The sequence below is a fragment of the Odocoileus virginianus genome, chromosome 25 (genome assembly GCF_023699985.2).
Source record: "Odocoileus virginianus isolate 20LAN1187 ecotype Illinois chromosome 25, Ovbor_1.2, whole genome shotgun sequence".
Classification (NCBI taxonomy): Eukaryota; Metazoa; Chordata; class Mammalia; order Artiodactyla; family Cervidae; genus Odocoileus; species Odocoileus virginianus.
This window is the reverse complement of record NC_069698.1, coordinates 49,605,400-49,633,214: the sequence shown is the minus strand read 5'-3', so window position 1 is coordinate 49,633,214 and position 27,815 is coordinate 49,605,400. Positions and strand designations below refer to the sequence as shown.

At 47.0% G+C, this 27,815-nt stretch overlaps 1 protein-coding gene and 1 long non-coding RNA gene across 2 annotated transcripts in view; one reads left to right on the top strand and one right to left on the bottom strand.

Annotated features, from left to right (window-relative positions):
• Nucleotides 1–16,757: 16,757 nt before the first annotated feature.
• On the bottom strand, nucleotides 16,758–17,753 carry LOC139031125 (uncharacterized). Its single transcript, XR_011483538.1, has 2 exons — nucleotides 17,670–17,753; nucleotides 16,758–17,011 (listed from the first exon to the last, which is right to left on the bottom strand). It is a non-coding gene; the product is annotated as an uncharacterized lncRNA (long non-coding RNA).
• A 70-nt stretch (nucleotides 17,754–17,823) lies between these two features.
• Nucleotides 17,824–27,815, top strand: part of URB1 (URB1 ribosome biogenesis homolog) — a 74,296-nt gene continuing 64,304 nt past the window's right edge. The window contains 4 exon segments of the mRNA XM_020908876.2: nucleotides 17,824–18,065; nucleotides 20,405–20,544; nucleotides 21,461–21,612; nucleotides 22,522–22,654. Of these exon segments, the coding sequence (XP_020764535.2) occupies nucleotides 17,924–18,065; nucleotides 20,405–20,544; nucleotides 21,461–21,612; nucleotides 22,522–22,654 (567 nt within the window). The 5' untranslated portion in view covers nucleotides 17,824–17,923.

Here is a 27,815-nt window from a genome sequence, read left to right as displayed (position 1 = left end):
GAATAGGAACTGGGCCTGGAAGGAGTAAGTGCTCAGTCAATATCAGTCATTGGCACAGTGAGGAAGAGGCTTCCCTGGTGGCTCGGTGATAAAGAACCCACCTGTCAATGCACCAGGCTCGGGTTGGATCCCCGGGTTGGGAAGATCCCCTGGAGTAGGAAATGACAACCCACTCCAGTATTCTTGCCTGGAGAATCCCATGGACAGAGGAGCCTAGCAGGAAACAGTCCACGGGGTAGCACACGATTAGCAACTAAACACCAACCAACGGGTGAGGAAGACAGACTTTCAACTGGTAATGCCAAATGAACAGCGAGGGACCGCAGGAGCAAGACAGAGGGAGGGTGGGAGGAAGGGAGTGAGGAAGGCAGGTGTTAGCAACCTTTTTAATACTGAGCGACCAGGGGAGCCCTTTTTAAGATTACATGGGAAGAGTTGGTCAAGCAAAAGCTAGGTATTTGGGGAGGATGAACATCTTAGGAGTGTTCTGAGCAGAACGCCAGGTCTCAGGTGGAGCAGTGGTAAGGAATCTACCTTTTAATGTAGGCGATGCAAGACATGCAGTTTCGATCGCTGGGTTGGGAAGATCCTCTGGAATAGGAAATAGCAACCCACTCCAGTATTTTTGCCTGAGAAATTCCATGGACAGAGGAGCCTGGCTGGGGTTGCAGTCCATGGGGTTGCAAAGAGTCAGACATGACTGAGGACACACACATGCACACACCCACACACAACATCTTAGGAAAATGAATGAGCACCTGTGAAATCCAAATGGAACACAGCTCCACAGAGAGGCATGGAGGGAATGGAACAGAGAGAAAAGGGTAGGGCGAGGTGATGTGGAGAGGTCAGCCGCCGGAGCTCAGGGACCAGAGACCCTGCTGAGCATGGCCATCTTTGTCCTAAGCTTTGTGAGCATTTCCATCTTAAGCTAGCAAACTGCTGTAAGCAGATGAGTGACACAATCAAGTGTGTGTTGGTAAAAGATGACTCTGCTGCGTGCAACTGGACTGGAGTGGTCAACAACGGGCCCAGGGTCCCAAAAGAATCAAATCCAAGAGATATTTGTGCATCTGTGTTCATGGCAGCTTTATTCACAGTAGCCGAATGTAGAGCAACCTAGGTGTCCATGGATGGATGAATGGATGAACCAAGTGTGGAATATTACCCAGTCATAAAAAGGAATGAACTTCTGACACATGCTATAGCATGGAAACTGCTTACAAAGCATGCTAGGTGAAATAAGAAAGTGGTAAGCATTGCATAAATACCACTGACATGAAATATCCATAGCAGACCACGTTATAGAGACAGAGAGGTTACTGAGAGGTGGGGCAAAAGAGAATAGAAAATTCTCTCTTAATGGATATGGGGCTTCTGTTTGGGGCAATGAAAAAGTTTTGGAAACAGATGGTGATGATGGGTATATAACACTCTGGATGTAATTAATGTCACTGAATTGTACACTTAAAGTGGCAGTTCTTATGCTGTGTAGTTACCATAACCTCAAAAAAACAAATAATGTAGTATGCCAAAGCCCACTGAACCGTCAATGGATAAGTTGTGTGCTATGTGGATTATATCTCCATAAAGCTTTTTTCTTTTTTGGCCATGCTGCAAGGCATGTGGGATCTCAATTCACAGGGATCAAACCCAAGCCCCCTACAGTGGAGGCAGAGAGACTTAACTGCTGGGCTCCTAAGGAATTCCCCATAAAGCTGCTTATTCATTGAAAATCTTTTTATTTAAAGTTTTTATTGACGTGTAGTTGGTTTACAATGTTGTGTTCATTACTACTGTACAGCAGAGTGATTCTCGCTTGCTAAGTCGCTTCAGTCGTGTCTGACTCTGCGACCCCATGGACTGTAACCCACCAGGCTCCTCCGTCCATGGAACTCTCCAGGCAGCAATACTGGAGTGGGTTGCCATGGCCTCCTCCAGGGGATCTTCCCAACCCAGGGATCGAACCCAAGTCTTTTAGGTCTTCTGCGCTGGCATATATATATAGGCTGCCTGGTGACTCAGTAGTAAAGAACCCACCTGACAATGCAGGAGATATGTGTTTGATCCCTGGGTTGGGAAGATCCCCTGGAGAAGGAGATGGCAACCCACTCCCGTATTCTTGCCTGGAAAATCCCGTGTACAGAGCAGCCTGATGGGCTTTTACTCCATGGGGTCACAAAAGTGACTTAACAACTGAAAACAGCATATATACGTATATAATCATTATACATATATAAACATTCTTTGCAATTTTTTTCTTTTTCATATTCTTTTCCAATTTAGTTTATTACAAGATATTGAATATGGTTCACTGTGTTACACAGTAGGACTGTTTTTTATAGGGCTTCCCTGGTGGCTTAGATGGAAAAGCATCTGCCCGCAATGCTAGAGACCTGGCTTCGATCCCTGGGTGGGGAAGATCCCCTGGAGATGGAAATGGCTACCCACTCTGGTATTCTTTCCTGGAAGATCCTATGGACAGAGGACCCTTGTAGGCTACAGCCCATGGGGTCACAAAGAGTCGGACACGACTGAGCGACTTTCTTTCTTTTTTAAAAAGTGCACAAAGACCACCAGTGGGTCCAGGGAGATGGTCAGGAGGGGAGAGTGACAGGGAGGCTGTGACTGCACGCTGGCCTGGGGCTTTGCGGGCCCAGAGAGAAGGGGAAGTGGCCAGACTGGAAAGGTGTTCAGGAAGGGTGGAGCCACACGGCTGCGGGACGCGAGTGATGAGGCTGGAGGACAGACCCTGCCTGCCCTCTGCTGTGCCCTTCACTTGCTCCCTGTTAAATCACGTCTTAGTCCTAATCTGATCACTTTAACAATTTTGACATCTTGCGAGAGAATTAAAGAACTCTACTTATTTGCCTCTCTGTTCCTCATACTTTGTGTGCTCCCAGCAAAATGGAAGCCAGTTACCCCCTGCTCCCATTTCCCTCTCTGAAAATAAACCATCAATACCCAAGCTCTGGGGTACTGACTACAGTACCTAAGCTCTGGGGTACTGACTGGGACCAGCTTCAGAATTCAGTCTTGTTCAGTCACTCAGTTGTGTCTGACTCTGCAACCCCACGACTGCAGCACGCCAGTCTTCCCTGTCCTTCATCATCTTCCGGAGTTTGCTCAAACTCATGTCCATTGAGTCAGTGATGTCACCCAACCATCTCAGCCTCTGCCGTCCCCTTCTCCTCCTGCCTTCAATCTTTCCCAGCATCAGTGTCCTTTCCAGAGTCAGCTCTTCATGTCAGGTGGCCAAAGTATTGGAGCTTCAGCTTCAGTGCAAAATGAAAACGCATGGCTCCTTGCTCAACAATTATTACGAATTTCAAGGTAGTGATGGTAGGGCAGTAAACCCAGCATGGTCTCTTCGAACAGAGGGCCCTGAGAAGCCACACAGGCCATGTGCCCATGAAGCTGGCCCAGGCACTGCCAGTGTGTCCTTGTCTCAGATACAGAAGCTGACAACCTAACTCATGCAGAGCAGTCTTCTTAAACTGCAAAGGCACAGGAATTAGGGGATAGATGCTAAGATGGAATAAAATAAAAGTGTCGCTTTCTATTGGATGGACCATTGGCCATCTTGCCCCTTCTTGCACATGAGTTTGAGAAGTGCCTCCGTACCTGGAATAATTGGTCTAAGATGCATCTTTGCCAGACATTGTAAATTACGTACCTTAATTCCTATCTTTTTAATTTTTCCCTTTGGAAGCCACCCTGTTCCTTCTTCCCGGCTCTAAGCTTCCTCCTTATTTTCCTCCTTCCTTGAGATCCTGGCTACTTCCCTCCCCATGTAGCCAAATCTATTTTGGATGATGTTTGTGTGCTAGGCACATCAACTCCCAGCCCCGAGCCGGTCCTCTCCCTGAGCCATCAAGGTAAGGCTTTGGGCCGCTCAACAAAGATGGGCTGTAGCTGCTCTGAGAAGACATAAGCCACCATCTGTCAGCTGCAAAGAAACCAACCTTTCAGCTCAGGATACTGAGGCTGAATGTCATCCAGAGCTAAAAAGGCTTATTTTTAGACAGCAACAAACGGTGGTTTGTTTATAGAGCTGGCACCAAAGAGCCACATCAATAGCAAACAGCATGCTCGCTGAGGACTGTGAAAGCTGGGGATGTAGCGGAGAGAGGCTGCGAGGGGAATGTTTGACCCAAAAGTCCTTGGAAGGAGGCCTTGAAGGATATGGGCTCAACACTGGGGTTGGTCCAAGGTCAAAAGCGTCAGGTGCAGTAGTCTGTACCTGGCCCCTGCCACCCACAGACAGCCACCCACAGAGGCATTGGACCTCCCTGCCTTTCATTTTTCAAGTTTTGCAAAAGGAAAATGCTGGACTCAAAATTCCACTTTGGCTCTAAAAGCCCACACTCTAAATTAGATGTAGGATTTCAGGAAACTGGGCTAAATCTCTACTGGTTCCTTGACATTCCTTAATGCTTTTGCATGCGTGTGTGTGCATGTGTGTGTGTGTGCATGCACGCTTAGTTGCTCAGTCGTGTCTGACTCTTTGTGACCCCATGGACTGTAGCCTGCCAGGCTCTCTGTTTATGGATGTCTCCAGGCAAGAATGCTGTAGTGGGTAGCCCTTCCCTTCTGCACGGGATCTTCCCGATCCAGGGATTGAACCTGAGTCTCCGGTGCCACAGGCAGATTCTTTACCATCTGAGCCACCAGGGAAGCCCAATATTTTCTTAAATACATATTTTCATTTCTTTTTTTTTGCATGCTGTTTCTATGTTGTTCATATCTTTCTCTTTGTAGATGAAGAATATACTATGAGCATATTTTTTCCTGGGGGGGGGCAGTTTGGTTCTTGGAGCATTGTGAATGATTAAATTCTGATCCGTGGGAGTGTTCAAAGTGGTAAATTCAGCTCCTGGAGGAGCGCATGACTTCACCTTGGAGGGAGCAGACACCATCTCGCTCTCTAAGGCTGGGAGTTCAGAAGCCCTGAGGCTGCAGCCCGCTGCCAGTGACACGCTGCTTTCACAAGTGCCTCTAGATCCCTAGCTGAGGGCAGGGCACTTTGCTCCAGAGAATGGCAACCCACTGCAGTACTCTCGCCTGGAGAACCCCCATGGACAGAGGAGCCTGGCCAGCTATAGTCCTCGGGGTTGCAAGAGTCAGATACGACTTAGCGACTAAACCACTCTTCCTACCTCATTTTCTGCCATCAGAGAGGAAGGCGTGCTGATAGGAGAAAGCTCCATAGGAGGCTGGGAAGACGCTTGCCCCGCCGGCTGTCGTGCAGTGGGTGATTGTAGGGGCTCCACGGGCAGCTCTCACGGGCTCCCATCCCAGCCCTGCCCCTACTGGTGCCTGTGCTGTGGGTGGTGGTAGAGTATAGAGCGGAAGCCCCACACATGGTCAGAAGCATGACCATTTTAAGGCCTCTGTGTATTGTCGTTTGAGCATGGTACAGTGTCTGGTTTTCATTCAAACCCCTAGGGATGTCTCTGTAATCAAATGCTCCTTGCCTTGTTAGGTAAGGATGGAGATGATTTCCGATTTGTCAGGAGACGTGGCTAGCTATTTTTCACCAGAATCTTGGTTTTTTTCTTTCTTTGAACTGTCCCTGACCCTGGCTTCTGAATCCCCCTCTTTTCTCCCAACCTCTGGCCCACTCTGTCAGCCTCCTTACTCTTCTCCTCTGCCGAGGAGCATCCCTGTTGCCCAGCCCTCTGTGACATACCTGCGTTCTTGGGACCTCGCTTCCCTCCAGAATGGCAGGGAAGCCCAATGTTTTCTTTTTTTCCAATGTTTTCTTAAATACATATTTTCATTTCTTTTTTTTTGCATGCTGTTTCTATGTTGTTCATATTTTTCTCTTTGTAGATGAAGAATATAGTATGAGAAATTTTTTTCTGGAGGGCTGTTTGGTTCTTGGAGCATTGTGAATGATTAAATTCAGCCAAATCTGACATCAGTTCTTCCAATCCTAAAAGGCCTCACACTATGTAATCTTGCTTTTTTAAAATTAGCTTTTACTGTGATAAAATACGTATAACATAAAATGTAGCATCTTCACCATTTTTTAAAATTCACTTATTTCTAATTGAAGGATAATTGCTTTACAGTATTGTGTCGGTTTCTACCAAACATCTTCACCATTTTCAAATGAAGGTACAGTTCTTGCAACCCCAGGAGGGAAAGTACCAGGAACTGACAAGGGCGCCCTCTGTAGGTGAGAATATTAATTTACGTCTTAGGAATGATAACCCTGGCCTGTGAAATTCATAAATCATTTTTTTTTTAATTGTGGTAAAACACATCTAAGCTAAAGTTTACCATTTTAAAAATTTTAAGTGTACAGTTTAATGGCATTTGGTACATTCACATTATTGTGCAACCATTGCTTCCATCTGTCTCCCTAACATTCTGCATCTTCAAAAGCTAAAACTCTTTCCCCAGCAAGACCTCTCCTTTCTCCGCTCTCCCCAGGCCCTGACAGTCAACATTCTACCTTCTGTCTCTATGGATATAACTACTCCCAGTTCAGTTCAGTCACTCAGTCGTGTCCAACTCTTTGTGACCCCATAAATCACAACAGTTAACCCCGCTCCCATTTCCCTCTCTGAAAATAAACCATCAAATACCTAAGCTCTGGAATACTTACTGGGACCAGCTACAGAATTCACTGTTTTGTTCAATCACTCAGTCATGTCTGACTCTTTGCAACCCCATGGACTGCAGCACGCCAGGCCTCCCTGTTCATCATCAACTCCCGGAGTCCACCCAAACTCATGTCCATCAAGTCGGTGATGGCATCCAGCCATCTCATCCTCTATCATCCCCTTCTCCTCCTGCCCCCAATCCCTCCCAGCTCTTCGCATGAGGTGGCCAAAGTATTAGAGCTTCAGCTTCAGCATCAGTCCTTCCAATGAACACCCAGGACTGATCTCCTTCAGGATGGACTGGTTGGATCTCCTTGCAGTCCAAGGGACTCTCAAGAGTCTTCTCCAACACCACAGTTTAAAAGCATCAATTCTTCAGTGCTCAGCTTTCTTCATGGTCCAACTCTCACATCCATACATGACTACTGGAAAAACCATAGCCTTGACTTTTGGACCTTTGTTGACAAAGTAATGTCTCTGCTTTTTAATATGCTGTCTAGGTTGGTCATAACTTTCCTTCCAAGGAGTATCTTTTAATTTTATGGCTGCAACCACCATCTGCAGTGATTTTGGAGCCCAAAAAATAAAGTCTGACACTGTTTCCATTGTCTCCCCATCTATTTGCCATGAAGTGAGGGGACCAGATGCCATGATCTTAGTTTTCTGAATGTTGAGCTTTAAGTCAACTTTTTCACTCTCCTCTTTCACTTTAATCAGGAGGCTTTTTAGTTCCTCTTCACTTTCTGCCATAAGGGTGGTGTCATCTGCACATAGGTTACTGATATTTCTCCTGGCAATCTTGATTCCAGCTTGTGCTTCTTCCAGCCCAGTGCTTCTCATGATGTACTCTGCATATAAGCTAAATAAGCAGGGTGACAATATACAGCCTTGACGTACTCCTTTTCCTATTTGGAACCAGTCTGTTGGTCCATGTCCAGTTCTAACTGTTGCTTCCTGACCTGCATACAGGTTTCTCAAGAGGCAGGTCAGGTGGTCTGCTATTCCCATCTCCTTCAGAATTTTCGACAGTTTATTGTGATCCACACAGTCAAAGGCTTTGGCATAGTCAATAAAGCAGAAATAGAAGTTTTTCTGGAACTCTCTTGCTTTTTCAATGATCCAGCGGATGTTGGCAATTTGATCTCTGGTTCCTCTGCCTTTTCTAAAACCAGCTTGAACATCTGGAAATTCATGGTTCGCATATTGCTGAAGCCTGGCCTGGAGAATTTTGAGCATTACTTTACTAGTGTGTGAGATGAGTGCAATTGTGCAGTAGTTCGAGCATTCTTTGGCATTGCCTTTTTTTGGGATTGGGATGAAAACTGACCTTTTCCAGTCCTGTGGCCACTGCTGAGTTTTCCAGATTTGCTGGCATATTGAGTGCAGCACTTTCACAGCATCATCTTTCAGGATTTGAAATAGCTCAACTGGAATTCCATCACCTCCACTAGCTTTGTTCGTAGTGATGCTTTCTAAGGCCCACTTGACTTCACATTCCAGGATGTCTGGCTCTAGGTGAGTGATCACACCATCGTGATTATCTCAGTCCCTCATATAATTGTGATCACACAGCATTTGTCCTTTTATGTCCGACTTAGCATGATATCTTCAAGGTTCATCCACATTGTAGTATGCATAGAATTTCCTTCCTTTTTAAGGCTGGATAGTATTCCAATGTAGGTATACACCACACTTTAATTATCTTTTTATCTTTTGATGGACACTTGGGTTGCATCTGCTTCTTGATATTGTGAACAATATGGCTATGGACATGGGTATACAAAAAGAAAGGGAGAGGGAAAAAAAAAGAAAGGGAGCAAGAAAAATTGAATTTAAATGATCATTTAAAGTAAAGTAGTACTAATCGCTCAGTTGTGTTGACTGGGGAAACTTCAAGCTACCAAAAAGAAAAAAACACTGAAGTCCATTGATGGGAATTCTGAATCCACAAAAGTGAGTACCAATTAAGGGTACAGAGCAGAGATTCCCAAACTTGCTCAATTCATGACACCCTTAGGGTCTCAGAGACTTTTTCCCAGGGCCCTAGGCAAAAAAAAAAAAATAAATAAAATCAGATTACCAAATTGTTACAAATTTATGAAATAGTTAGACCCAAACAATTTAGTAAGTATTTATGTTCTAACAAGTAGCTATGTGGGGGGGAAATGCACAGCATTTAAAAGAAAAAAATATTTTTTCTTTTATTATTAAATAACTTCAATTATTTACTAAGGATATGTGTGCATCTGTTAGGCATACTGCTCTTTCTAACCGTGAAATCAGATTAGACACTTTTACCCTTATTTTCTGTTTCATGTAGATTCTTCTTGGCTCTTACTTCTTATTACAGTAACCACTGGAATTCCAGCTTTGAGAAACTCTGATATCTTTGACAGAAAAGTAACACAGAGAAAGAAAAAGAAGAAAGAAACGGAGCACAATGGAATGCTCAAACTATGAACTATCTTGAGTTCATACTTTGCAACGGGTGTCAGGAATTGATGCATTTCCCTCCACTTATAAAACTCGTCCAATCTGTGAGTTTTGGGGTGCGCTCTGGGCAGCTGGGTTCCCAGTTTAAGAACTGAAAATCTAGACAATTTGAATACTCCAGAGACCTTACTTTGTCAACAAGAACTGCATAAACTGGATGACTCTCCAACAACCTCGCCTTTACGGCTCTGGCCCGGCCTCCCTTGCAGCCACACTGGCCCTTTGGCTGCTTCCTGACCCCTCTGATTACCATGGTATCTCAGTGTCTTTGCATTTGTTGTGGCTTCTACACGGAATGGTCCCACCGCGCCCGGACTGCCACAGCGCTCCTCTCTAACTCGTTCAGAACTGGCTGCCGGCTCCAGTGTACACCATTCAACTTGAGCTGCCTGACATTCTGTTCCTCTTCCTGCACTTTCAAGGCTGATTTGCCCCACACAGACCTCTTTGGAAATATGATTACATGTGAAATTAGTGATCCAGGACTACTTCAATAGCAACAAAGTAAAATTGCAGTGTTGATGTAGCTAAAATGTTACCGAACATCAATACTCAGAGAGGAGACCTAAAGGAGGAGAAGAGAACAGTGGTACTCAGCTGCTGAGACCTCTAATTCCAGATTGTTCCTGGATGGGTGAAGAAACCCTTCCCAGTCTGGAGGAAGGAACTGCAAAATCTTACTACCCAAGCTGGGAGGAATTTGTGTGCGCACTTTGCAATTCACCACACCATCATTTTCCCATTCATCTTTGGGGCCATTTTTTTTTTTTCATTTTTGTTTATCAAACTTTGTTTTCAGGGGTCTCAAAATTCTGTGCCTAAGTTTTGGTCAAGTCGTTTCCATTAAAAAGTGTTTATTTTAAATGCTAATAATTTAAAATTGCCCCCCTCCCCAGCTCAGTTGTAAAGAATCTGCCTGCCAATGCAGGAGACATGAGTTCAATCCCTGGATTGGGAAGATCCCCTGGAAGAGGGCATGGCAACTCACCCCAGTATTCTTGCCTGGAAAATCCCATGGACAGAGGAGACTGCAGGCTGTAGACCATGGGATGGCTAAAAAGAATTGGATACAACTTAGCGACTAAACAACAACAGTAACAACCTCCCCAGCTCACCAAACATTCTCTTTCCCGTCTGAAGGTTTTTAGTGAAACATTGTTGTCATTAACCAGTTTTTTACTATTACACTTATATGGCCAATTGAGGGAAACAGTTCCGAGATCATTCTTTTACCATCCATTAAAATGGGGGTGCAGGCATTGGGGATAATATTACTTTAGCCTCCTGAACTTTCTAGACCGACTCGGTGACCTTGCCAACTCCAGCAGCCCTCTGCTTTGACGACACCCACAGCAACTGGCTGGCCCATGTCACGAATCGTAAAACGACCCTAAGGAGGATCAGAGAATCTCTCAACACACATATTAGCCTTGCAAGATTTCCAGAATACGGACCCACCTTCTAGCTTCTTCTAAGAACGGCAGTCAAAACTCCTCTGTTCAACAAATCTGCAAGCAATGTGGGCTGTGTGGCAACCACGCACAGATGCGTGGCATCACTGGTTTGTCCTGAATGGTTCAGGATGGTCAGGAAGTCAGCTGCTTCCACTGGTAGGTCATATTTACTGTCACCAGTAAGAATGGTGCCATGGCAAACATCTTTGATAGATACCATCTCAACACTGAAGCCCATGGAATCCCCAGGAAGAGCTTCACCCAAAGCTTCATGGTGCATTCCAAGGGACTGGACTTCATTTGTATCACTGGCTGGAGCCAAGTGACCACCGTGCTGGGGGCTGAGAACAGCAGTCTCCACAGGGACAGTACCAGTTCCATCAACTTTATAGACGTCCTGGAAGGGCAGACAAAAGGGCTTGTCAGTCAGATAAGTTGGTAGCTGGATGCAATCCAGAGCTTCAGGCGGTATGGTTCCGCTGGCACTGCCATCTTTATGGATGACTTTCCATGGCTCCAGAGTGTCACCATTCCAACCAGAGCTGGCACAAATGCTACTGTGTCAGGCTTATGGCCAGTTTTCCTAATGTAGGCGCTGACTTCCTTGACAGTGTCTTCGTATCTCTTTCTGGCTGTAGGAATCCCTTTTGTTAACACCAACAGTTACTTGTTTTACACCCAGTGTGTAAGCTAGAAAGACACGCTCATAGGTCTGGAGACACTAGCTTCAAATTCACCATCAGCAGCAATCAGTACAGCATGGTCTGGCTGAGATGTGCCTGCAGTCATCTTTTTTATAAAGTCTGTATCCTGGGACATCAACAATGGTCACGTTGTACTTGCTGATCTTGCATTGCCACAGGGAGATGTTGATGGTGGTACCACTGATAAATGGGGATACCACACTCACATCCATCTTTCACTTTATCCAAGACACAGGCATCCTTGAAGGAGCCCTTTTCCATCTCAGCAGACTGTTTCTCAAATTTTTATGGTTCCTTTGTCAGCCCCACCACATTTGTAGATCGGATGGGCATGAATGTCAAACTTACCTGAGCTATGTGTCTAATGATGACAGTGTTGATAAGAGTCTTTTCCTTTGCCACTTGGCTTAGATTCAGTGGTGGGTTTCACAACACCTGTGTTCTGGTGGAAAACCAATTGTTAGCGAGGAGTACCATCTTTACCATTTATCAAGTTCCTATATATGCACAGGTCTTGGTTTTCTTTTGAATACATTTTTTTGAATACATTTTTAATCTTGGAATAATTCTAGATTTGCAGAATATCTGAGAAGAGGAATTTGGTACACCCTCACCCAGTTTCATTTAATGGCCCTATTTTTCATGCATATTTTGGTACTCTTGTTCAAATTAAGAGAACAACTTTGGTACATTGCTATTAACCAAACTCCAGACTTTATTCGTTATTTCACTAACTTGTCCGCTAGTGTCCCCTTTTCTGTCCCAGAATCCAGTCCAGAGCATCAAAGTGTGTTTATTTGTCATGTCTCCGCAATCGCACCTGATCTTTGACAGTTTCCTAGTTTTTCCTTGTTTCTGATCTTTGAGTTTCCTAGTTTTTCCTTGTTTTTCATGATCTTGACAGTTTTAAAGAGTACAGATGATGTATCTTTTTATCCTGTCCCTCCACTTAGATTTGCCTGACATCTTTAATATGATTGGGGTCAGGGATTTGGGGAAGGATCCTCTAAATGTGAAATACCCTTCTCATCACATCAAGTGTACATGGAAGCAACATCACTTACTGCTGGCGATGTTAACCTCGATCACTTAGCTAAGGTAGTGGTTGTCATGTTCCTCCACCATAAAGCAACCATTTTTCCTTTGCCATACTCTAGTCTTTGGACGTTGGTCACCAAGCCTACACTGGAGGATAGGGGAGGGAGTGTGTGAACGAAGCACCACCTCTTGGATCAAGGAATATCTACATATATTATTGGGATTACTTTTGTAGGAAGTATTTGTAAGGAAGCTTACCTTGTAAGGAAGATCTTTTCTCCCATTTATTTATTTTTCAATAAATTTTTTATCAGTATAGACTTATTAATTTATGCCTGAGATTATAATCCAATTATTTGGATTATTTTTCACTCAAATTGTTAATTATTTTGTCACAAATTGTTCCAGTGGGCACTCTCTCAGGTTGGTTCCTAGGTCCCTTTGATATATAATTGCCCACCCACCCCTCAACCCCCTACTCCCCGCTTAAAGCATTTCTTACTTTATGGTAGTACCAGATGCTCTGGGCTCATTTTATATGCCCTGTCACAGCCATTTCTCCAAGGAGTCCTGGTTCCTTTTATTTGATAATGGTATTAGAAATCAAGATGTGGGTGCTGGGTATGCTCAATGCTATTGGGGTATCCCGGGAAATATATGTATGTGTACAAACCCAGGTACACAAATATAAGCAAATATCTATGCTTATTTCTGTATCAATTTATCTGTCTATATTAGATTAAATACAACACCACCAATGTCTCCAGGCTTTATCCAGTCCCACAGGTTCATTCTAGCCTTGCTGTGCTGTGTTTAGTCATTCAGTCATGTAGAACTCTTTGCGAGCCCATGGACTGTAGCCTGCCAGGCTCCTCTGTCCATGGGGATTCTCCAGGCAAGAATACTGGAGTGGGTTGTCATGCCCTCCTCCAGTCTTCCCAACCCCAGGGGTCAAACCCAGGCCTCCCACATTGCAGAGGGATTCGAACCCAGGTCCCTTGCACTGCAGGTGGATTCTTTACCATCTGATCCACCAGAGAAGCCCATGAATACTAGAGTGGGTAGCCTATCCCTTCTCCAGGGGATCTTCCTGACCCAGGAACTGAACCTGGGCCTCCTGCACTGCAGGAAGATTCTTTACAAGCTGAGCTACCAGGGAAGCCCTAACCTTTTTGCTTATAACCTTTTTGCTTATAAGTATCTACCCTCTTTAGCAGTGAGAAACCTGACCCCCATTACCTCCCATCCATTTGCTTATTGATTCAATTCCAGGAACACGAAAACTAGTTTCAGAGTTGTTAACCTATACTTCCATGATACAGGTCTTTTTTGAGTCTGTATTCTGTTCCCTAAGGTTATTTGACTTTTTCTTTTCACCATTACCATTCTAATTTGATTATTATAACTTTAAGATATATCTTTATCCAAAAAAAGAAGTCTTTTTGAGTTAGCTACTCACATTTATTTTTCTATACAAATTTATTATGGGCTTTTTCAGTTTCTTGATTGTGACTGGAATGGCGATAGTTTCTCTTATAGCTTCATTTAGAAACACTTAACAGACACGCGCCGTGAAGACATTCTTCATGGGTATTTTACTGTCTAGTTAGTCAGGTATTCTTTACAATTTTCTCCTTAAAGATGCTGTTTTAACTCTGAGATTACTTTTAGTTTTGAAAGTTTTTTGAATAGTTTTTTCTAAATATGTTTGTAATTATATTTAAATATTTACTATTTATGTTTATATAATGTTTTACTCCTGTGTTTTGTTGTTTTGCATCCTTTATTTTTCCATTCTCATTGGTCTGGCCACAGGTATGTTTACTTAATGTAAAAACCAAAGCAATCAGCTTTTGGTTTGTGAATATTCTTGTTTTTCTCATTCTATTTGTAATTGATTTGGCTCCTTATCTTTGCCTCCTTTTTCTTCTTACTTCTTTGGGGTATTCTATTGCACTTTTTCCAATTTCTTGATTTGAATATGTATTATCAGTTCATTTGTTTTTAGTCTTTCTTGCTTTTTGATAAATGTGCTTCAAGCTATAAATTTTCCTCTAAGACTTGTGTGCCACAGATTAAGCAATGTAAAGTGCCCATTTTACTGCATTCCAAGTCTTTCGTAAATTCCCTAGTGCTTCCCAAGGATTATTTAGAATTTTTTCCCCCTCTCATAGGCTTATGAGATTTAAAAAAGGCTATCCTTTTATTATCAAGGTCAAATTTTACTGCCTGATGGTCAGAGAACATGGTCTGTATGATATTAATTTTGGGGGAATGAATTTCAGCCTTTTTTGTGGCCTAGGAGATTGTCCATTTTTATGACAATCCATTATATTTAAGAAGAAAATGTATTCTGTTTATGTGTATAAATTTTGTGATAAACATGCTTTCATATGAACTTGACAGGGTCTTTAATTGAGCATCTCCCTTTACCCCTTTCTAAAACTTGAATTTAACTCTGTAATATTGAAATAGGAGTAAACACACTCACTTACCAGATGTGAATGAGAAGTATGGCCAGAGATGAGCTGGTGGGCTATTAGAGGCTGGACTATTCCTTTGGCTAATTCAGCACAGTCCAGGTGCCAATTTATAAGCTTGTAGGTTGGAAAACCTGCATTCTGAGGCTTTTTGACAGCATACCTGTCGACTCTTTTAGATTAGATTGGCATCAAGACCCAGATCTCTGTATTCGTTTATACACACATTTATCTAATTGACAAATTTTTATTGAGCCCTATGAGATGCCAAGCCCTGTTCTCGGTAGTGAAAATGAAGCACTGAATTTTCTTTTAATCATTATACAGTGCACATTTTAGTAAAGGAGTTTGACAAATATATAATATTACTAGTAGGTGAGGAGAAGGGGGTGACAGAGGATGAGATGGTTGGATGGCATCACTGACTCAATGGACATGAGTTTGAGCAAATCTGGGAGATAGTGAAGGACAGGGAAGCCTGGCGTGCTGCAGTCCATGGGGTCGCAGAGAGTCGGACACGACTGATCGGCTGAACAACAGCAGGTGATAAAGGCGCCAAAGGAAAACAGAGGAAGGCAGGAAGATAGGGAGTGAGAGGTGGAGAGGAAGCGCCCACATGCAGTCAGAGGAGCCCCGTGAGGCCTGGGCAGTTTCAGAGGAGGGACGGCGAGCACAGAGGCCCTGAAGCGGGCACCAACTGAGAATGTCCTAGGGACCATGGTGCTTATTTTCAGTAGACTGGAGTGTTCTTGGGGCAAATAAAGTCCTTTCTCTCCATGCAGGCTTGTTACATAGAAAGGATGTCACCATCCAGAGCCTCATATCTGAACAAGTTGGGTTAGTGACCGATGAGTCACTGCACCAGGCTGACTTAGTCTGCGCATCCACCTGTTCTTCTGAGCCATACCACATCTGGTATGTCTCTGGCTAAGGTTGGGAGGGGCAACAACTTCTCTTCCTTTGCTTTTAAGCTGAGGTTAGGAAACACTGGGTGAACGGTCCAGCACCCATCAGCTGGGTAGTACTGGCAAGTTCTACCACTCTCTCCCTTTTTGTAGAGAACTGATAACATGCCCAAGGCCACACAGGCAGAAACTGAATAGTTTTTGACTGTTTCCTACATCTCCCTCCTGTCTCTGGTCAGGCCCACTCTGGTTGAAAACAAACTTGGTGGTTAGCAATAAACCACAGAAAAGAACCCGAGTTGACAATTAGTCAAAATTAAGTCTGTCTTAGCTTTCTTTCACTAGACTTAAGAGAACAAAGTCATGGTTCTCCGGGGCGGGGGGCGGGGGAGGGGGGCAGATGTTGGGGGAAAGGCATAGTTAAGGAGCTTCAGATGGACTTCTACACACTGCTATATTTAAAACGGATAACCAACAAGGACCCACTGTATAGCACAGGGAACTCTGCTCAGTGTTACGTGGCAGCCTGGATGGGAGCGGAGTTTGGGGAAATGGATACATGTATACGTATGGCTGAGTCCCTTTGCTGTCCACCTGAAACTATCACAACACTGTTATCTGTTATACTCCAATATTAAATAAAAAGGCTTTTAAAAAATAATTGTCTATCTTTACTAACAAGAGTATTACCCTTTACAGCCTGAATTTTGGGCATATCCCTGTCTCTTAATATTGTTGCAAGAACTCATATCTGGTCAGGCCACTCGCTCTGACCTGCCTACAAGGTTAAGCATTTCCACAAGCACAATAGTCTTGCCAGGTCAGGGGCTCAGGGTCAATCCCATAGACTTTTCCTATTAGAGACTCTGGAACTTCAACAGGTCACAAAAAACCCAAGTCCTTAGATGTTCAATACAGATCTGCATAAAGAACACAGGAGAGTACTTTCTCAAAGCAGAGGGTGAGCTAACTGATGATTCCAGGAATCACCAAATTACTCATCTAGCTCATGATTTATTTGAACACATAACCAAGTATTGATGAAGGTGTATTAAGGAACACACCAGCCTGTTTTTACTTATTTATTGATGCCTCCATTTTATTTCAGAACATTTCATATGGCTCTCAAGTCAAAGAGTAACATCTTAGAAAGACACAGTCCTTTTCCCCCCGTCAAAGCAGTTTTTCATGGGCATCATTTTCTCCGCTCAGCAACAGCTGGCTTCACTGTCTCCTTTTTAATGACCGGGGCTTAGATGTGGAGGCCGCTGCGCTGTCTACCAGGGATTTTCACAGATGTGCCTTCATTCGATCCTCTCCTCCCTGCACGGCCAAAAGGGTGCCAGTCCTCACATTAGTTTGTCAGTCTGCGGTGACATCCCACCAGACAAGCCGGTCTTTGTCCGAGAGGTGAGATAAGCTAGGGGTCGGGGTTAGCGACATCCGCACGACTTCGGGCCGGTTGCCCGAGCAGGGACCTACCCGCAGAGGCCCGCCTGGCAATTTTCAGTTCAGTTGCTCAGTCATGTCCGACTCCTTGAGACCCCATGGACCGCAGCATGCCAGGCTTCCCCGTCCATCACCAACTCCCGGAGTTTACTCAAACTCATGTCCATGGAGTCGGTGATGCCATCTCATTCTGTCGTCCCCTTCTTCTCCCGCCCTCAATCTATTAGTCAGGGGCGTTCACCCTCCCGACCCACCCGCAGGGCTTCGTCTTAAGCAAAGCACAGAACCCCGCCGCGTGTTAATCACGTTCCAGAGGCCACAGCAGAGCACCCTCGGAGCAAGAACGGATCCGACTGTGCTGCGAAAACGGGTCTGGGCTCGCGCCCTTCGGGAGCGGAGGATTTGGGGATTCTTCCTGCCAAGAACCCTCGAGAAGGGCAGTCGAATGCCCTCTCCTCGCCGCGGCCGAGCGGGGCTTGGGGGAGCGTGTTGCAGAGAGTGTCGCCTCGCCCCGGGGCCGCCAGCGACCCACCTGCAACCGTAGCACCACAACGGAACCTCAGACTCGGAAACCGCTTACCCTCCACTACCGGATTTCCGCCGGACCGCGCTTCTCACAGGCCCCGCCCCTTCCGGCGACTTTTCCCTCGAGGCCCCGCCCCTTCCGCCAGCCCCGCCCACGTTCAGCCCACGTGTGAGCCCTGAGGCGTTGTCTCGGTTATCGCGCGTTTGCTTCCGCCAGGTCTCCGGGTGCGTGGATCCCGGCGCGCCCCCGCCCTCTTGGCCATGGGGGTCCCCAAGAGGAAGGTCTCAGGCGGCCAGGACGGCGCGGCTGCCCCGGCGGGCGCAGCCAAGCGGGCCCGCACCGAGGAGCTCACGGGCGTGCGCTTCAAGGCTCAGCTGAGGGACCCGCAGGGCGCGGGGCCGGGTGAGTGCAGGGGGGGAGAGAGCGCGAGATTGAGGGGCGATCTCCAGGCTTCTTCTGTCTGCGTGGGGCTTCCGTGTGCAGACGCAGCAGCTCCTTTCTACAGCGAGGGTCAGAGCCCAGCCTCCCGATTTGCGTCGGGAAACCGAGACCTGGGTGCCGGGGAGTCCAGGGCCACGATTTGCTTGATTTTGACAGTTTCCCTGCGAGTACATGCTTCCCCTGCCCGGGCAGCATCTGTCAGCAAGCTCTAAAGTTTTTTTTTTTTTTTTTTTGCAATTGTTAGGAAAGTGGATAAATGTACTTCTCATTCACCACAGCAAATATTTATGGAGTCCTGACTATGAGTCGGGGGCTTCCCTCATAGCTCAATCGGTAAAGAATCTGCCTGCAATGCAGGAGACGCAGGTTCGATTCCTGGGTCGGGAAGATCCCCTGGAGAAGGGCATGGCAACCCAGTCCAGTATTCTCCATGAAGAATACCGTGGACAGAGGGCTATAGGCCATGGGATCGCAAGAGTCTGTTCGGGGCTGTTCAGTGAGCCGGTTTGCAGTTACTGCCATGGCTGTCAGCTCTTTTTTGCGTAGCTTTGATTCTCCACCACTCACACTGACCCCAGAACATGTAATAAGCTATCACATAAAGCCACCGAAGGGCCTGTCAGTTGACCAAGATTAGCGACTGATAGGAAGTAGATTCTATTTTTCACTTTTTGAAAAGTAATCACCCTGCACAACTTCTTGTAATCCATTAGAAAGTATTTAGATTATGAGGACAAAAGACAATCGAATTAGGCTAATATGTGGAAACACTGGCATTGTGTCAAAATGAAACAGTGACAGTGTTTCTCTCAAGTGAAAAATTATAAAGTTCATGGCCAGAATATCCTCAGTTTCTAGTTTGTCTTCCACAGCTTTTTTTTTTTTTTTTTAAGGTTTGATATCTGCAACTGCTAGCTAGTGCTAGGAAGAGGATATCTACTTTAGCATACATTTTATTCATTCATTTGTTCATTAGTTTTTGGAGAAGGAAATGGCAACCCACTCCAGTATTCTTGCCTGAAAAATCCCATGGAGAGAGGAGCCTGGTGGGCTACAGTCCAAAGGGTCGCAGAGTTGGACATGACTGAGTGACTAAGCACATACATTTCATTCATTCATTTGTTCATTATTTACAAGGGGGTGTTATTTGCTGGTGTAGAGATCAAATGGTGAGTAAAAATTAGATGGGCCCTCCATTTTTAGATTGAATGTGTAGATGAGAACATACAATATTTGTCTTTCTCTAACTTGTTTCATTTAATACCTTCAGGGTTCATGTAGAATGTTGCAAAAGGTAAAGTTTCCTACTTTCTTTTTTTTCTTTTTTTAATTTTGGCTGTACTGAGTGGCATGTGGAATCTTGGAGTTGAACCTGCACCTTGTGCAGTGGAAGCTTGGAGTCTTAACCACTGGACCATCAGAAAAGTCCCCAGTGTCCTTCTTTTTTAAAGGCCGAATAATATCCCAATGTGTGTATTTCTTTCGTTTGTTTTTTGTTTTTTTGATGTGGACCAGTTTTAAAAAATTCATTTTGCTTTAGATATCTATTTGTTCACGCATTTATTATGTATGGCTGCACTGTACAGCATGTGCTAGCTTAGTTCTCCAGCCAAGGATCAAACCCCTGCCCCCTGCAGTGAAAGCACAGAGTCTTAGCCAGTAGACCACAAGGATAGTCCCTGATGGGGACCCTTTTTAAAGTCTTTATTGAATTTGTTACAATATTGTTTCTGTTTTATGTTTTGTGTTTTTTTTGGCCAGGAGGCCTCTGGGATTTTGGCTCCTTGACCAGGGGTTGAGCTCTGCCCCCGTGCATTGGAAGGCGAAGGTTTAACCACTGCAAGTCCCTTTTGCGTGTATTTCTAATTTTAGTATATGTGCTGCCGAAGCGAGCACTTGCGTGTATTTCTGTGTATAGACATACCACATTTTCTTTATCCATTATGCCCCCTTCGTGTTGATGAGGGGCGGGGATGGAAAGCAGGGTTAGATTGATAAAGACCCAGAGGATGCTCAGGAGCATCAGATGGCAACCCATCAGGAGGATTCTTGCATCAGGAAGGGTTCTGCTGTCAACGAGTGCCTTTGAAAGATGCTCCCCATGACCTCCTGGTGATGGGGAAAAGGATATGTCCTCTCTCTCGATCTCCCCGTCTCCACCCTGCTCCTCTGTTCCATCTTGTCACGGGCCGCTTCCAGTCACCTGGCTGTTTCCTGCCAGCAGTCTCCCCCTTTCACCATAGCACCTGGGATTGTTCTAAAGAGACCGTCCTTATTAACATCTGAAACTCTCATTTCAGCCCTGGAGGCATTTGTTTCTGCTGCTAAGAAGCTCCCCCGAGAAGATGTGTATGATGTTGTGGAGGGGTACATCAAGATTTCTGTGGAGTGTGCTGAGATTTTCCAGCTCCTGAGTGGGGAGAAGCGCCCTGAAAGTGAAGTATGCTCTTCCTGACCTGGCCTGATGGGGAGAAGGAAAAGTTAGTGCTACTGTTGTGTTAGGGCTTCCCTGGTGTCTCAGTGGTAAAGAGTTCACCCACCAATCAGGAGACCCAAGTTCGATCCCTAGGTCAGGAAGATCCCCTGGGCTGGGAAGAGAAAGAAAATGCAACCCCCTCCAGTATTCTAGCCCGGAAAATCCCATGGACAGAAGAGCCTGGAGGGCTACAGTCCATGGGGTCGCCAAAGAGTTGGACATGACTGAGTGACTGAATAACAACAACTTTTATGTTAACCTTGATAAAGAGAAATGTGATATAAATCTCCAAGATATAACCAGCTTTCTACTGAAAATGATGCTCTGTGCCTGGGCTGTAGAGATATATCCATTTTTGCATTGTAACCTTTGAAAGCCTTTAGAGGAAAGTGCTGACTTGTTACTGGTGAATAATAGCAGAAGGAAGGATCATAGATTCTTGTGTAAATGCACTTGGTTTCCACATGGTTTGCTTTAACGGAAGGGAAATAGGTAAACACTGTGTGTCCCAGGTTCAGATGTATATTGAGTTGTCAGTTGTTTTCTGCTTCCAAAGAGGTTCAGAATTTGAGGTGTTTATGAACCTGTTGAAGTCTCAGGATTATTGCTGTAAGGCTGTAGACCTGAATATCCCCAAAGCAGTGAGGCGGAATCATTACTAGAAATTTCTCTTTTAATTTCATTTGGTTTACTTGTAAGCAAGCTGTTCTCTGTTTAGCTAGACTCCTGGAACAAGGCTAATTCCAGAGATCGGGGCCTGGCAGATCCCTGTGTCTGATTTGGGATCTGTTAAACCTGCAGGTGACTGGCTAAGACAAGTGTTTGTAGAGGAGGAAAAGAAAGGAGGTGATTTGTAAGTACTTCGATTGTGTCTTTGTAGATGCTTTTAGTATTTCAAGTTTTCGAGGCCATATTATTGCGGACAGCCAGTGACCTTTCCCATTTTCACGTGGTGGGGACCAACATCGTGAAGAAGCTAATGAATAACCACATGAAGCTCATCTGTGAGTCCCTGTATGCCTCGGGTTACAGGTAAGTTGGCCGCCTGTACGTGGCAGGACCAGCCTTGGACTTGGTCAGCGTTCAGCTCTGCACGAGGGCACTTGACCTTTCCTCCGCTTGCCCGCAGAGCTGAGCTGTTTCCGAGGCTATGGCAGTGCCCCCCCTCCTCCTGTTGACTGTCCCCTTGCTGTCACCCACTCCTCTGCTGCTGTGTGTCCCTCTGCTCCCGCCCTGCCACTCCCCCACCCCGCCCCCGCGGTCTGGGGAACACCCCAGACCTCCTTAATGCTGCCTGTCCTTTTAACCCTGACGGCTCGTCTCCTAGGTCCTCGCAGACCCCGTCCCTCTCCACTTCACAGCCTTGCAGAGGTGTCACCTCAGGGAGGCCCTCTCTGACCATCCCATCCACAGCTGAACATGTGCCATGATAGCCATAGCCATCTCCTGACCCACTCTCTCCCTCCGCTGGGATGCAGGGTGCACGAGGGTGGGGCCTTGACTGTCTTGTAAATTGCTGTTTTCCCAGCACTTAAATAGGACGTGGTAGGTGCTTGGTCACCATGGATTCTGGGTAACCTACTGCAGGGGGGAGAGGCCGCCAGGCACTTGCATCTAGAGATGTCCCCTGTGCAAAAGTCTTCTCCTGACCGGCACTCGGTTGGGGGTGGGGGTCCAGCTCCATGGTGATTTACTGGAGAGAGACATTGCCATCTTCTATCTTCATCTTGTGTTCTTGGATTGACCTCAGACTCAGTTTTTTAGCTTTCTTTGAAGATTTTGTTAGGATATTTTTTTTTCTTAAAGAAAGGGCATGTGTTTCCTTCCTCCTGTTTTCTGGTGTGGGGCCAGCAGACTGCACAGACAGGTTGCAGCTGGCTCGAGGCGAGGGGCCTTTGTGGTCCTGCCGTCCCGACACCAGGCCCCACTTGTCCTGACCAGGATGGCTCGGGCCTGCCTGAACCTGATGGCTGCCATGGTGACCCAGGGTCCCGAGGCCGCCAGGGACGTCTGCAGCCATTTCGACTTGAATAAGAAGACCTTGTACGCCCTGGTGACCAAGAGAGATCCAAAGGTGAGGAGTGTCTCATGTGTTTCCCCCCCGCCCTGAGTTTCCGTTCCTTCCGGGGGGCTGCGGTGGTTCCTGGGTCCTCCTCTCTCTGCCTCAGTCCTCACGTAGATGGAGCGGGAGGCCTGTGCATGGAAAGGTGTGCGCCTCGGCAGCCACTTTGAGCCTGTGAGGAAGGGCTGCCTCACCCCGGCTGGTGGTAGGGGCCTGGTCGCCTGGCGGGGTCTGAGTGACAGGGACGTCTGAGGCCAGCTCCTGCGGGGCTCAGCATGGCGGGGCCTTTCTGGCCCGTGAGGATGGTGCAGCTAGAGGGCGTCTTCCAGAGCAGTGGCAGTGGTCTCCACGGGCCTCATGGGCTGGTCCTCCTGTGCTTGTTCCGTCCACTGTATGGAAAAACCCTTGAGAGGCCACGCCAGTGAGGTCATCAGAAATGACATTTATGGCTTTTTAAAAAAGTAATAATATTTATTTATTTTGTGACTGTGCTGGGTCTTCGTTGCTCTGCGCGCTTTGCTCTGGTGGTGGCGTGCAGGGGCTGCTCTGCAGCTGCGGTGTGCGGGCTTCCCCCTGCCGAGGCTTCTCCTCCTGCGGAGCGCGGGCCCTGGGCACACGGATTTCAGTAGCTGCGGCTCTCTGGTTGCGGCTCCCAGCCTCTCGAGCACAGGTTCAGTAGTTTGTGGCATGGGCTCAGTTGCTCTGCGGCATGTGGGGATCTTCCTGGATTGAGGGTTGAACCCATGTCTCCTGCATTTGGCAGGCAGATTCTTTACCGCGGAGCCACCAGGGAAGCCTGACACGTGTGGCCTTTTAATACGTTCCTTGTGCCTCCCGGTTAGAAGTCTTACCAGTGTGTAGGGGCTGATTGTGCCAAAGAGGTTCGAAGTGTGAACGGTTGGTTTTTAGGAGAGTTGTCTAAAGAAGAACGGTTTTCTAGGAGCTCCAGAAGTTTCCCTTGGGTTTGAAAGGAGCTTGAGGGAAAAGCGCGAGTTTCAGAACACATGAGCCAGAGCACGGGCACCCTTCCAACCCCTGTTCCAGCTGTGGGCGGTCAAGGCGCCCCTTCCCCTTTGCAGGGTCTGCCCTCCCTGCTGAGCTTCCCAGGTGGCGCTAGTGGTAAAGAACCCCGCCTGCCAATGCAGGAGATGTGAGAGACGTGGGTTTGATCCCTGGGTCAGGAAGATCCCTCGGAGAAGGGCATGGCAGCCCACCCCAGTGTTCTTGCCTGGAGAATCCCCATGGACAGAGGAGCCTGGTGGGCTATAGTCCATGGGGTCTCAGAGTTGGACACGACTGAAGCGACTTAATACACACACACACCCCCTCACTGCTGACTCTGTCCCCCACTGCCCCCTACCTTGGCATCGGCGCCAGGTGACGGAGACCCACCTCTGTCTGCCCGGGTGGAGGAAAACAGGACTTACTGTAGAAATGAAAGTGTTTTGCTTTGCTTAATCATCTGTATCAAGTATCTCACATACTTTGTGTGTGCTGTGCTAAGTCACTTCCGTCCTGTCCAACTCTTTTGAGACCCCATGGACTGTAGCCTGCCAGGCTCCTCTGTCCATGGGATTCTCCAGGTAAGAATACTGGGGTGGGCTGCCATGCCCTCCTCTGGGGGATCTTCCCGACCCAGGAATCAAACCCACGTCTCTCACGTCTCCTGCATTGGCAGGAAGGGCTCTTTACCACTAAGTGCCACCTAGGAAGCCTGGTGCCCCCTGGATTGGGAGAGTGGGGTCTTAGCCACTGGACCACCAGGGAAGTCCAAAATACTTTGTGTATTTTAGGAAATAGTTTCTAGACAGTAAAAAAAAACATTTTTTTCATATGGGAAATGTCAGGGACATTCAAAAATAGGCATCGGCACAGTGCCTTCGTATGTCCCTCACATCCAACTTCAGACGCTGTCATCTTTCCCTGCCTTTGGGTTTTGGGGCTGACAGTCAATTACAGCGTGTGTGTGTGTGTGTGTGTGCTAAGTCGCTTCAATCAAAGAGTCATGTCCGACTCTGCAGCCCTGTTGACTATAAGCTGCCAGGTTCCACTGTCCGTGAGATTCGGTTGCCATGCCCTCCTCCAGGGGATCTTCCCGACCCAGGGATCGAACCAGCTCTCTTGCTTCTCCTGCATTGGCAGGCGGGTCCTTTACCACCAGCGCCGCCTGGGAAGCCCCTGTTACAGCACATTGCAAATATATTTCGACCATAAATATTTCAGTATCTCTAACAGAAAGCAACGTTTTAGAAAACAAAACCATGGTGCCATCATCATACTTAACACTGTTAATTTCTCACCATCATCTAATGCCCAGTTCAGTCTCAGCTTTTCCCCCGCTGTCTCAGAAACATCTGTACCCTCTGTCGTTCAAATCGGGACCCACGCAGGGGCTACACGGGATGTTTCTCTTAAATCTCTCCAGATCTTTGTTCTGCTTTTCTCCCACTTTTTTTTTTTTAATGCCATTTACTTATTGAAGAAGCTAAGGGAGATTTTTTTTTTCAGTGTTTTTAACATTTTGGAGGGAGTTATTCAAGCCTCGTGAAGAAAAAGGATTATGAATATTTTTTCTCATCCAAAGAAAGCATTGTTAAAAGTCCTGTGCCAAAGAGCATTTTTACCAAATATGTTTTGATCTATTTCAGACAGTGTTTTGCAGAACACGCCATCGAGTTCAGGATGTTTTCTCCCTGGGATAATAGCCCCGTGAAGTCAGAGTGTAGGAATGAGGGGCAGGCGTGTGTGGCCTTCTTGCCTTTGATGGAGTTTGCTGGAGACGCGGGGCGCCGGCTGGGGGCCGCGAGGGGCTGTGGTCAGGGGGATGAGGCCTGGCGGCAGCTGCTGTAAAACAGACAGCCAAGGCTGTGTCTCGGGGGTCTTGTTCTCCACCGTGTCAGGAATCTGAACTTTGGGGTTCTCTGGGACATAAAAGATGGATGCTAGCGGGTGAGAACTAACTTCCGTTTCAGTTCAAAATCCATTGCTGGCAGCACCCGTGAGAGGGCCTCTGCTGTGTTCACATGGGATAGAAAGACCTAGAATGGCAGGTCAGGACCAGCACTCCAGAGCCCTGATTCCCAGGACTTCAGTGGACAGAGAACCCCAAACTTCTGGAACCTTTCCAACTCAGAGGGGAAGGATGAAACCTAATTTCGTTTTACCAGGCAAGTTCTAGCGTTTTGCCAGGATTCTTTTGAAATTTAAGGCGTGTGTAGACCAGGATAGGTGAACTTTGCTTGAATCAGGTGGCCCGGTGGTTTGAACGGTGAGCCGTCCAGATGGCTGAGCCGCAGTGGTTACTCGAAGCAGTTACTGAGGACAGGGACAGTATCCCAGTCGCCTCTGCGTCCTCTCAGCCTGAGGTGGTGACACCTGAGTGTCACTGGTGTGGTGCATAGAGCTGATGAGCGAAGGCCCCGGAGCACTGCTGACACCAACGGAGTCAGAGTGTAGCTGATTTTCAGGACTTGAAGGGGTCATTGTACCCAAACCGCATACTGTGAGGGGGCCCGCAGGTTGGTCCCCAGAACGAGAGGGTAGTTTGGGGCTCTTAGTGGAATAAAGCAGCCTGGGTCTTGTACGGTCTTGCTGAAGTGTGTGCTGTGCTGTGGATGGAGATAAACTCAGTAAACGCGAGGACCTTGCAAGGCCTCCACTCGGATGTTACAGAGCAGGGTTGAATTCACATTCTTTTCTCCAGAAGAAAGAACCAATAAAACAAGACAAGTAATTCTATAGTCACAGAGGCCTAAACGGTGCCAGGTATGGTCCTTGCAGCTTGAGGAAAAGTGGCATGGAGCTGCCAGGGGAGCCCTGAAGGAGGAGCTTCTCTGTAGGCAGACGTGAGGTGAAGCAGGAGGCAGTGTGTGTGTGCAGGTATTTCTTATCACTCAGTAGTTGTGTAACCTCAAGTGAGGGGCTTCCGTGGTGGCTCAGCTGGTGACGAGTCCGCCTACAATGCAGGAGACCTGGGTTCAATCCCTGGGTCAGGAAGATCTCTGGAGAAGGGAATGGCAACCCACTCCAGTGTTCTTCCTGGACAATCCCATGGACAGAGGAGCCTGGCGGGCCACAGTTATGGGGTCCCAGAGAGTCAGACGCAGCTAAGTGACATACACATAAGCTTAGGTGAGGATTTTAAAACCTCAGTTTCCCCATCTCTGAGACAGGTATGGTGGGTGTCTACCTCAGATTCTTACTGTAACTGAGATAATGGATGTGCTCCTGGCAGGGTGTCTGCAGTCGTGAGTGCCCAGTAAACATTATGATATCATGCTCATCACCATCATCATCACCACATCTTCATCCACATCCTCATCCTTATCAACATCACCCTCACCCCCCTCAGCCTCCCCACCCTCCTCTCCCCCCTCTCCCCCCTCTCCCCCCTCAGCCTCCTCACCCCCCCCCCCACCCCCCTCACCCCCCTCACCATCACTGCTGCCACCACCAAGTGAATGGGACTCCCTGGACGGTGGAGACTCCTCAGTCTCTTCAGGCCTTGAAGGTGGTGGTTCTCCATGATGTTAACTGGCTTCTTGTCTTCCGGTTAAAGTTACTTTGGAATGATTGAACTAGGGAGACGCTGTCGGGTAAGCGGTGGAGGCTCTGAGCCCGTGTGCTCGTGTGGGTCCAGCTGACACGTGCCCTGTGTGACCACATGCCCTGGTTCTTTGGGTGTAAACAGGAATGTGAGACACAGCTTTGCCTTAAAGCCCCTGGGAGGGGAGACTGGTGAGGTGGCCCTCGCGGCTGCTCCTGAGGGGCTGGCCGTCGGTCATGGCTTTTACGCCCTCGTTAAGGATGCCGTGCTGGGTCCAGCTGCCGCCCCGCGGGACAGTGCAGACTGTATGCAGTCCTTGGAAGGCCATGCTGCGTGTGTAATGTGGCTGCATCTGTGTGTCTGCTGTGAATATCTAATAAAAGCCAGACATCACCTCATGGGTGTCTCATCAAAAGCAGCACCAGTCTTTCCATCATCTCTGGATTTTCGAAAACAGAGACCTATTATCTCATGATTTGATGGTATGTAGACAGGCCAAGCATCTTCTGCTGTATACCCTCAAAGTGGTCCCTGAACTAAAAACGTGTGTGTCTTACAGGCAGGGAAGGGGAGACCTATGCTTTGGTATTTAGAGAGGGCTTGAAAGAAGAACAGCAGCTTGAGAGG